Below are 12,313 nucleotides of genomic sequence, written 5' to 3' on the forward strand. Positions count from 1 at the left end.
ACAAGTTAATGTTCATACTGAAATCTCCAGTGTATTAGATATAATAGATCAAGAGCCCACGACGGCCAGACTTTCCTTTCTTTCGGAAAGTTGAAAGTTTCTCTGTATATGTCTCCTATACAGATAAGAACGACCAGCGACTATCAAGTTTGGGTTGTGGTTACTTTGGCAGGAAACAGGTAGTGAAGGTGTATAAAATAGTACCTAACTTTCATTATAGTTTAAAAGCTAAATTTTATATATGTTACTTGGGGACCTATAAAAAGACATTACCTTAAGAGCCAGACAGTTTTCATGGTTCTTACATCTAGCCAGACACATTTAAAAAATAACTAACATATCATCAAATTCACATAACTACCTAAAAGCGTAACAAATATGAAATAACCCACTAAAACATTAGTTAACTATAATTATTAAAAAAATAAAGTATAATATATAAGTAATAAAGTTATTACTTATCTTTTACGGGGGTTTATGTTGATGAAATTTCACGTATCTCGATGACACAATAAAAAAGTCATCGGGATACGTGAAATTTCATCAACATAAGTCTAAGTAAAAGATAAGTAATAACTTTATTACTTATATATTATACTTTTATTTTTTTAATAATTATAGTTAACTAATGTTTTTAGTGGGTTATTTCATATTTGTTACGCTTTTAGGTAGTTATGTGAATTTGATGATATGTTAGTTATTTTTTAAATGTGTCTGGCCATATGTAAGAACCATGAAAACTGTCTGGCTCTTAAGGTAATGTCTTTTTATAGGTCCCCAAGTAACATATATAAAATTTAGCTTTAAAACTATAATGAAAGTTAGTTACAATTTTATACACCCTTACTACCTGTTTCCTGCCAAAGTAACCACAACCCAGACTTGATAATCGCTGGTCGTTCTTATCTGTATCGGAGACATATACAGAGAAACTTTCAACTTTCCGAAAGAAAGGAAAGTCTGGCCGTCGTGGGCTCTTATATTATAAGCTTCTTGACAAGCGCCATTTGAAATGTCATTCATTCTAGGCAATAGTGATATTATATATAAATAATTGCATCACGTAAAGTTAACATTCCAACATCTATAAGTACCTAGCAAGGTACCTAGGTACGTAAAACAATAACCAGAGTAGTGATAAGTAAAAAAGGTTTCATGGGAACTAAAGTTTTTATTATTAAACTAGCGGTCCGCCCCGGCTTCGCCCGTGGTACATGTTTACGTTTTCTCTACATAAAAACCATCCTCGTACTTCAAGGAATATAATAAAAAAAGAATTATCGAAATCGGTTCAGCCGTTCTCGAGTTATGCGCTTACCAACACATTTTGCGATTCATTTTTATATATAAAGATCTGCGGAAGGCGGTAACATTCTATTGAACCAAATTTACGTAACTACAACCTTCCTTGTAAGGAACTTCACTAATAGGTGACATTTTCAATACCAGTTGAGTTGCTCAGTGTATACGGAATATAATATGTTATGGGTAATGGGAACATGTAGGTTGCCCACAGAGATCAGAAGTAACTTTTTTACTTTATTACCTAATATTTGTTACTTTCTTGATAACTTAGAACGGGGCTACGTGGAATAAAATGAAAATGAATCACCATTTGTTGCTAGGCGAGAACTTGAGGTGGCTCAAAAACTTCTGAAAATTTTTTTAACGGGACGGTTTTTAAGGAAAGAAAACACGAAAAAGGTGCAATAGAGCAACATCTGCACTCTGCGGAGGCAGCTAGTTAAACATAATTTAGTTATATACAAATGACTTACGACAATGTGAGCTTGTTTAATACAGCGCTTACTCACACATTCTAAAGTTCAAATTATAATAGCACAACACGAACCTATAGTAATTAATAAAAACAAATTGACTTCAACTCAACAATAAAAATAGGTACGTTAGAAATAAACTATCTATATCATATGAAATCTTCGTTAATGAACTAGGAATGTATCTGAAGATAAATTTATGAATATTAACTTTGTCTCTATCAATCATAATACATATATATCTACTTACTAATTAGATAGGTAATCATTTTAAAAGCCATTTATTTATTTCTTTATTTATGACACTTCATTGTAATTTGTACATGTAAGAGAAATTTAAAATAAATGAATACATAAAATAGAAAAGTGTACAATAGGCGGACTTATTGCTTAAAAGCAATCTCTTCCAGGCAACCCTAAAAGCCAGTCGATTTTTTTATTATTTGATACACTCCAATGATCCATACTAATATTATAAATGCGAAAGTAACTCTGTCTGTCTGTCTGTTACTCAATCACGCCTTAACTACTGAACCAATTTGCATGAAATTTGGTATAGAGATATTTTATAAAGGACATAGGATAGGTTTTATCCCGGAAATCCTACGGGAACGGGTTTTTCTTTGAAAACGCGGGCGAAGCCGCGGGCGGAAAGCTAGTACTCTATAAAGCAATACATGTCTCCTCTATACTTATTGCAGAACAACGTTTAAAGGATCTATAATATCTAAAGCAGCATTTATGTCGAAATAAGAAGGGCGTTAAGGTGATGAATTAATTTTTCTAACATTTACGGCCCTTTTTAAACCTTCGTAATTTTTATATTATTAAAGTTGTCGTGATGAAAATTCTTGACAACAAAGTTCAATAGTAATACAATACGTCTACCGTTTTAGAAACATGATTCCATGATATTTTCTCGATAGAAAAAAAATACAAAGTTCTCATTGTTATTTTTTTATAATCTCTGGCATCTTCAAAATAACAAACGTAAAGTTACGACTTTTTGGATATTAACTATAAAATATACAACCTATACGTCTACCGATTTAGAATTTTGAAATATGCGATGGTTTTGAAATAAACAAGAAATACTTGAAATTAGCGCGCGACCAGCCAATATAGCGAGAGCCGCCCTGTACCTTCCTACCCCGATCGCTGCACGAGTCATTCCCGCTACGGCCGTCACACGGGGAACTTGTGTCGCTCGCGCAATCGTAAAAAAGGGTGACAACACGATAAGACAAAATGAGACAAATGGGGACAATAAAGAAAATAAGAAGAAGAAACATAAAGGTTGGAGGAAAAAGAATGCTTACAATTGGAACAAATTAATGAAGTAAGTTGGTTTTATTTTAAATTTGATGATAATTGTATTATAGACGATGTTTGATATGTACCCCTGTTTTAAGTACATAACGAATGTGTAAGATATTTTCATTTATAGCATAGATAATCTTTTCAGAAATCCGGAATCCAGAAGGAAAATAAACCCACTGATTGTTCACAATGTGAACCCACTCCTTCGTAAGTACCTTTATTCAGTCAAAAATGTATGTTATCAACGTTCTACTGGTTTTATCGCATGATTCCATTTTTAGCAAAAAGCAACAAAGTGCAAAGAAATAAAAAATCATGGTGAACTTAGTGGAAGTATGGCGGACATAATATGGAACAGGAGCTCATTGGAGTAGTATTATATTTAAAAAAAATACGAAATAATTTCAAGAATTACATTTCTTAGAAGGTGGTAGATAAGTATGTTGTATAAAGAATTTGATGTTGATATTTATTTCATTTATACTTACTACACCTGTGCGGGAAATTGCTTAGTAATAAAACAGGTTTATATTCATATTTACATAGTAATGTGAGTTTTCATTTCGAAAAATTTTGTGTAAGTATATTAAATTGAGTTCCTGGGTGATCTGGAAACACAATTGGGCCCGGAAGATGGCGCTGCAGTCACTCCTCCTAATGACATGAACCGATTTGGATGAATATTTGTGTGCACATTTCATTTTTGTGGGATGATTGGTTGATTCGCTTTCACATTAGCTAATATTATGTATTTTTGTTGTTAGAAAGTAAACTTAATTTAATGTTTATAATACATTATTATTGGTATAAATAAGCCAGTGTTCGTCTCACATTGCTGTACCTGCCTACCTACCCTACCAGGGCCTAACTTTGTTCTGGCTATTTTATTTTGATTATTTGTAATGAATAATTACAATTATAATAGAGTGCAAAAAATAAATACATGCGTCAATATTTTATTTTGTGTTTTTTTTTAAACAATTTTTTTATTTAAAAAAATATCATTCCGACCGCGGCTTTGCCCGCGTGGAATTAGGTTATATCGTGAATCCTGTTTTATCCCACAGAAGTGTTCAGTTCGGATAAAAAGTATCCTATGTGTAAATCCAGGCAATTAGCTATATTTTATCAAAATTGATAATGTAGTCTTGACGTGATTAAGTAACAACTAACAAAAAAATATACAAATTAACATCCAAAGTTTCGCATCAGTTTTACTGTATTAGTGATATCTTCCACTCTTGACTTTGACTGAGAAGAATTGGGGTTTATAACTTCTTTCAGAAATAGTACCTTTCATTTCTGGGCATGATGTAATATCTACGTCAGCATCAAATTCTATCTAAATCAATTCAGTAGTCCGCGTTATTGAGTACCATTTCATTTTTTCAGAGTAACAATATTTTTTGTTATTTTAAAGATTATTTATAACCTGTATTATTTTGTAATAAAGTAAACATTACGAAATAATAATAATTATTAATAATGTCTAAGTAGTTGTTGGAAAGAAGATTATTTGTTTAAAAGCAAGAAAATAAAACCAATAAATCAACAATTGAATAAATGTATAACAATATTATAACTGTATGACGACTCCATACATGTTTGTCCCGAGTCGGCCAGCGGCAGCGCGGCGAGTTTGCAAGAATGACTTCGCGCACACCGGCGTTCGCGATAGCGAGCTATTAGACTCCGCCCGCCAAGCAGTGGATTTTTTTTTGTGTATCGTCTTAAGAAAAGCAACATTATGTAGGCGCGTTCATTTCTCGCGGCAAACAGCAAATTACGTGAAAACCAGTTGTTACAGTAATTCTTTTCTCTGCACTGTTAAACACTTAATTGTCCAGGAAATTTATTATGGTTGACATCTTAAAAAATCTAATTTTCTGTAAAAGCATATTTTCTATTTAATATTAAAAATAGCTTTAACAAAGTGATCTAAGCTTTCATTTCAACTTCAATAGCCAAGTTATTAAATTATATCTTCTAAATTATTTATTATACAAAAAAATTAATTATAATTAATTTCCCTTAAAGCAGAAGCATGAGGTTGCAAACAACGGTACTGTTTAATCGTAAATATTAATATTTCTGAGGTATTTTAAATAATACATAAGAACTTTCGATCAAATAAAGGCAATTAATGAACGTGCCGCTATAGGACAAAACATTTAATATTTAATTGCTATGAAACGTTTCTAGTCAAAACCCCTTATTTCAACACGCTTAGATAAATACTCATAAGTCCTAAGAAACGGCATTCTAAACCTAATATTTAATTTCAAACGGTAAATGTCGCAACTGCTTTAGAACAAATGGTCTAGTAAATAAGATAAGATTTTACTTGAGGTGTACCTGTAACCGTATAACTATCTTACCGATAGGAAACAGTTGACCAATTTCTTTCAAATACTGTATTACTAGTTCCCTCTATTTCCCAACCGACGGCTCTAAAAGGTATCAAAGCAGGTACATTAGCATTGTAGTTAACTATAAGTTGGTATGTTTGGGTTGCAATCGCAACAACATTTAAAATTAATATTAAATTTACGATAATAAAACCCGATTGCACCGTTGGACAGCAGATATAGCTGGTATTAATTAATCTGAACTAATTTGGTAAAATTATAATATTATTGGTTTTATAATCGCATCTGTATCTGTGGATTGAAACCAAATGCAAAGAACGTAGATATTAGGAAACATGTAGAACATAACGGATGCTGAGTAAAGTATTTAACACTTTAACAGCAATATTATGAAACTAAAACTTGACACATTAGAATATTATTTTAACAAATGTAAGTTCAATTTGACAGGAAGCATTTTTATACACAAAAAAGATCATCATACCTGGGCACAGTAAATTAGACCTTATAATAAACATAACCTTAACAGTTGAAAGTAATGTATAACTCACTTTGACGTCCTTATAATTGGCGACAATTTCCGATGCGAATGTGTTGTTTCCGACGATGGGTTTGTTTTTAACACTGGGAAAGATGATTCCGCCTTTGCGGCTGGAGGGTCGTGGGCTTGTGGGCCCACTGCTTGCCGGTGTAACAGTCACCGTGGCGCTGGTGGGACTCGCGCTCGAATTACTCGGACTGCTCGGGCTGTACGTGACACCATAATTAGATACTAGAAACTTTACGACGTATGCAACGCTACACACAATCAAAATACACTGAGTAAAAATTCGCATATCATTTCGCCATTACATTCGCATAGTTTTCACCAAACGTTCGCATTAGATTATATAATAAAAGAATGGTTTCACCTGTTATTTGCTGTAGAAGTTGCCGGTGTAGTAAAAGCGGCGGTGCTCGTGCTCGGGTCAGTTGAAGGTTCTTCAACTTTGTATCTATTTGGCGCATATTCCACTAGTCGATCTATAGTTGGATCGAGTAAGAGTTCCGCGGGCACTGGTCGCTGAGCGAGGGTAGCTACATCATCTTCTTGTTTTTTTAATCGTTTCTCAACCATGTCAAGGTTTTCAATAATAAGATTTGTTTTAACGCGCAAATCATTGTGAATTTGTCCAATTGCACGTTCTTGTCTTTGAGTTTGTGTTAGAAGTTCATCTGATTTTGGCACTAAGTCATCTACTGAACTCTTCGTACCGACCACAACGTCCCATACTTCATCCATTTTTTCAGATACACTCATCATAGGAATAATCTTATTTACCAAAGTATCTATTTTGCTTGCTTTTGCGATAGGCGAAGGAGTTGTTGCTGTTCGATTTTTAAATATATTATTGATGTTTATTGATGCAGACTCCGGCTCGACGATTGCAGCATGAACATCAGCCATCATATAAAGAACTTTACCTAGATTTTCTGATACGAGATTTATATGAAATTGTAATTTTCTATCAACTGTCGACATTGATGTTCTAAGTTGGTCTACTTCTTTAGTTATTTCATTTATCACTTCAGTATTAAGACCTTTCGCAATTTCTATGACATTAAGATTGATGGGTTTCTTCTCACTTGCTTCAGCATTAATATCATCCACTGGTAAGAAGTTATTATCAATTTGAGTTTTAAGACCAACTAATTTTGAATCTATATCGGATACTTTTTGATCTAATGATTCTAGTTTTTTATCAAGAAGTTGAGTATTGCTTATTCTGTTATCATTATATCTTTTGTTCATATTCTCTGTGACAATATCATCTTCATCGAATCGACTGAAAAGTTTTAAATCCAAATTTCCCAATTTAGATATTATAGCATCGGTTTTATGGATATTGTCATTAACTCGCGAATCTAAAGCCTCAACTCTTCGCATAAGATGTTCAACAGCTTTATCTAAGTTCTCTATTCTCTGCAGCTTCGTTTCCAAAGTGCTTACTATCACTTCAAACACGTTGAAAATATATTGTTCCCTGAAACAAAGAAAGAATGCCAATTAAATAAAATCTTTATTATGCTCGTAATGTCAATGACCTAATTTAAATTGCCTAAATTGCGGAGTTTATAGTATAAAATGCGCCGTAACTATTGAGAGTACCAACTATGAGTAATTGAGCGTAATGCGTTTACGTAATAGTAAAAATAGAAACGTTTGAAGGTGCGACATACGTGCACGTGCAGTGTCAACTGTCAACTACTCATAATATGTTTCGGTTGCGTTTGTAATGTATGATCTGTGCACTAAACAATTTCGTATTGTAATATTATACTACTTCTACTTCATAGTATCCTATAGACACCGTATGGCCTGTGTGAATAAGTAATAATGCGTCAGCTTTACAGTATGTCTTATTGAACAAAAAAGTCCAATACATTTTTAACTCATTAAGACTCTCTCCTCCATCCTTCCTTAAAATTCTGAAAAACCTTTTATGACAATTCCTCATATGGTTATGATAACTATACGAGTACGAGGAAAGTGTTATATTATGTTATATACATAATATAACATAATATAACACTTTCCTCGTACACATTAGGATCAACATCAGTAGGTATAAACAATAAAAAAGCTTGACATTACGCCGTATTATGCTGAGACAAAAGCTGGCACGATCGCATTACCACAGTATTACCTACATAGTAACATGCATTACGTAGCTTTATTGCGAAAAATTTTAAGTACATAAATAGTCTTCACTCGTGATTAGTAAATGCATTTATATCAGATATTGTATTCAACTTTACAAATGATTGGAGCAATACAACCGTTGCCTAATATATTTGATCTGACTGGGTGATAAAATAATTGTCAGTGCACATATTTAATAACACTTAAGGTTTTAATGACTGAACAATTATTTCCATTACAAAATATTAAATAGAGCAGACAAAACAAAGCTTTTTCTCTATCACGTAGTAAACTTTACTTGTTTTGGATATTAGTTCTGATTCAGTTCATGTTTTAGATGGCCGAATAGGTACTAGAAAAATATAATAATTGTTTAAATTCATTTAAATTAGATTCGTAATATTACAAACAAAATTACCACGTTAGTAATATTATTTAAACGTAAAATATCAAAGTTACAGTGAGGTGGCTGCATGTTCTCAAGCCAATGTTGTCACCCAGATCATATTATTATAATATTTGCAACCGTACCAGTAGTGTTACGCAAATCTGCCTTAAAATTATGGGTGCTGCCTGTAAAGTGGAGCGGTGTAAAAGCATTTACTTTATTAAATCGATTGACTAGTCCTAAATCAATTATATAAATTTTGTGCATTTCTTGTTGACATCAAGTTATGCGTTTGCACAAGCAGGTGTTTGAATTGCTATTTTGAAACTCTGCTCGAAATTGCTGGAAAGATACAAATAGAGCGCAATCAGTGTGGCCTACCTGAGCCTCCTACGTTATACGTACTTATATATTCTTTCTATCGATTTCGTCCCACGTCAAGACTCGAGTTTAGAAGTACCTACATTAACAAAAGTGTATTACGTCCTCGTTGAAGCCGATAGGTATGGAGGGTGTTTTTGTGAAAATATTCTTAACAATGTTTGGTCAGCTTTGTTGCGAAATGGTATTGGGAATTGTTATGCAACGAACACATTTCAGTGGACTGGTTTACGGTATTGAGTCCTCAAGAAGTGGAGTACGAAGTGAGTGGCTGGGAGCTAATCGGTCACCGAGCGCGGAGCGGCGCTGATGGCAGCACTAACGATGTGAATGTGGCTCAGGGACTTATACATTGTATCTCGAGCGTGCAACCCGCGCAACGCTTTGTCACTTGCTATTGTAAGGCCGGTATCCACAAAGCACTCATCGAATTTAAAAAGCAGAGATATCAAGAAGTCACTTACGACGGTTCCAAGAATAATTAGTTGTTTATTACAATTTTTAGAAATTCAGTAGACGCATGGCCTAATAAGTCAAAGAAACATTTTAAGAGTTTAAGTAACAACAGTTTAATTAAGAGCTACAACTGGCAAACGAAAGAGTAAAAATATTTCGTATGTGGGATATCCATTATCCATGTCCCTTGTATCTAATTTATGCACTCATATGCAAATTTGGCAATCGGGTCGAGCCGAGAGTAATTAATAATTATTATGACTGATATGATTTTACAGTTGTCGACTCTCGATATATTTGTGAGCGAGTGGGCCTTGTGACTAGCGCACGGTGTCTGCAATAAGGTTGTCAGGTTTAATGCGTAAACAGTCGGTAACATGTTGTGTACAGAACGGACATTCATCGTGGACCCTGGTGTATTACTTTAACTAACATTACATTTAATATGTTATCTACATTGAGCAAAATGCGGCGATTTATATGTTACCATTTATGGATAATTTAAATGCAATGAAATATTCGCTTAATTTAATTGAAGGCCAAATCATGCTCTACATATGCAAATGTATGTGCTCATAAAAACAAATGAAGCGAGCTAGATTTACAATAATTAATACCTAATCCATTTTAAGCACTTAGTTGGCTAATTAAATGCGTAAGTACTTAGCGTAACCGGAGCTCGGAGTCTGTATCGTATGAGTCGTATCGCTATCCACCAACGTCTTTGTAGCAAAAACCACATATAGGGCAGGATTATTAAAAACTTGCATAGAAATAAAATTGTGAACATAGTTATATACGGAATCTGTAATGATCTATCGCATGAATGTGGTAATGTGGTAAATAACCGCCATCCCCGTTTTTCCATCGTTCGTCGAGGCGCACAGATTCTAGGCATCGCCACATGGTTGACGTTCCATGTACCCGGACAAAGCGGTTCGGATCGTCATTCTTTATTCGAACCGCTAGGGACTGGAATATGCTTCCTGAATCTGTTTTCCCCGATGAGTAGGTACAATATGGAGGTCTTCAAGAAGAGAGTGAACAGGTACATTCTAGGGCAGCGCGCTCCATCTTAGGCCACATCTCAGCTTACCATCAGGCGAGATCGTGGCCAAGCGCTCCCCTATTGTACTATATAAAAAAAACCGTAAAAGAAAAGTGCATGCGGTGCCGCGTGTTTTCACCGATCAGCGGGCTAAAGTATTTCCTTAAAAGTGAATTCTAATCATAGAAATCTAAATAAAAAGGCACGTTATTTAGATTTCTATGATTCCGATATACCATTGTAGGTGACGGACGGAGCACCTGGTTTCTGCGCTCTCCGTTAACCACTGTGCCAAAGAGGCAGTCAGAAAAATAAATAAAGTGTACCAATTTCTTTAAATTGAACCATTTAAAGTGCCTTATGAGCTTATCTTTATGAATGCATTTATATACAGATTACTCAATCACGTTTTACGTTACAAAAGTTTCATCCGGCTGTTATTTGAGAAATGTATTAATTTCAAGTGTATCTATTGTATAGACGCTGCATGGCGTGACTTGTTACAATTCGGATTATTCTTACCAAATTAAAGATGTTGCGATTTTGTAAAGTTAATTTCCTCACACCAATTTCATAAGTAATCATTTATTAACATGGTTATTTGATGAACGTTGTATGAACTTTCAATTTCAAAACACCAAATGTGCTCGAGCAAAACATAACGTTATGTTTTACTCGAGAATGAGTTTGAACACGTTTGGTGTTTTCGTTTAATGTGTTTTTATTATTTAGGTTATGAAAAATTTCTAGTTTTAGATAAATTTTATACGTGGTAATCTCGTGGTGGTCTCTACTGATGCTCGTCTATAGGTACATCTTAGAAGCATCAGGAATGAAAAGTAAATTTAATACTTAAGTAATACCTATGTTATTTTAGAATAGGTTTTGAGGGTTAGGTTTCTCCGACTCATTCAGAGCATTCGTTCGTTGTTCTTCTTCGAAAAGATTCTATTAAATGTTCTAATACTGAACAACACTGAATACGAGTTCACGTTTACACTAACAGATCATGAAATAATGCTCATGCTCTAACTCTAGCTCTATGTTCGTTTGATGTAAATGCACCGTCACTAGCATGTTATCCAATAAAACAAACGAACAACATCAACAGTAGAAAGTTTTGTAAAAGGGCACTGTAATTAGACATGTAGCAGTTGATCTGGAGATTACATAAATAACTATCGATTTAATTCAAGGTGTAGCATGCGTGCTAATTACAAATTATGTACAAATCAATCGTAAAACCAAAGAGAAATCCTTCCCGTATGAGACGTGCGTTCAGAGTATGAAGCGTTACAAAAATAATGATGAAATGTGCAATTTCACGAAATTCTTATAAAATTTCAACCGTTTAGCATGATAGATGCTAGTCTGAAACTAATGTTTCTTTTTATGTTAATTTTTTAATTATCTAAATCATTAGTATATAGTTGACAGGCATTTTTATTATATTATAGCATTTATTTTTACTAATCGCCACCGTTGCCGCGCCGTTGTAATGCAAACAAATCGAATGATATCTATGCTTTCGAATCTTCAGTAACAGGAAACTCAAACATAAAATAAAATAGTTTAAATAGTGTTTCACAGCGCTCGTGGAGTATATGTCGAACGAATTGTTAATGTAGATAGTAGATATGTACAATATTCCGCGGTCCGCCTTGTCGTAATAGTGATCTTAGCCTACCTAATAAAACTATTACCTACGCACGTCTACATAGTAGTTACTTATTACTTTATTAGTCACTAAATATACAAAACTATTTACATAATATTTTTTTTATATATACGCATTGATATTATTAGTTATGTATTTATATGTACAATATACTAGGTACCTAGTACATACCTACTACCTACTTAGAAAGTATTTAAAATCAGAAAAGTGAA

General features: G+C 33.7%; 1 protein-coding gene and 2 long non-coding RNA genes across 3 annotated transcripts in view; 2 read left to right on the top strand and 1 right to left on the bottom strand.

Annotated features, from left to right (window-relative positions):
• The window catches only part of LOC149491334 (uncharacterized), a 423,150-nt gene that overhangs the window by 319,034 nt on the left and 91,803 nt on the right, over window positions 1-12,313 (top strand). The gene's annotated exons all lie outside the window — the stretch shown is intronic.
• LOC149491348 (uncharacterized) overlaps window positions 1-12,313 on the bottom strand; it is a 55,722-nt gene that overhangs the window by 4,593 nt on the left and 38,816 nt on the right. Inside the window, exons 2-3 of the mRNA XM_089697569.1 lie at window positions 6,379-7,491; window positions 6,019-6,214 (exon numbers count right to left, since the gene is read on the bottom strand). Coding sequence (XP_089553695.1) covers window positions 6,019-6,214; window positions 6,379-7,491 — 1,309 coding nt within the window. The remainder of the gene's footprint in view (window positions 1-6,018; window positions 6,215-6,378; window positions 7,492-12,313) is intronic.
• On the top strand, window positions 2,927-4,050 carry LOC149491349 (uncharacterized). The gene is made up of 3 exons (XR_016315998.1): window positions 2,927-3,117; window positions 3,244-3,305; window positions 3,380-4,050. It is a non-coding gene; the product is annotated as an uncharacterized LOC149491349 (long non-coding RNA).

Source organism: Colias philodice, chromosome 1 (genome assembly GCF_061535455.1).
Source record: "Colias philodice isolate Cphi_HAF_F1 chromosome 1, ilColPhil1 Martin Lab GWU primary, whole genome shotgun sequence".
Lineage (NCBI taxonomy): Eukaryota > Metazoa > Arthropoda > Insecta > Lepidoptera > Pieridae > Colias > Colias philodice.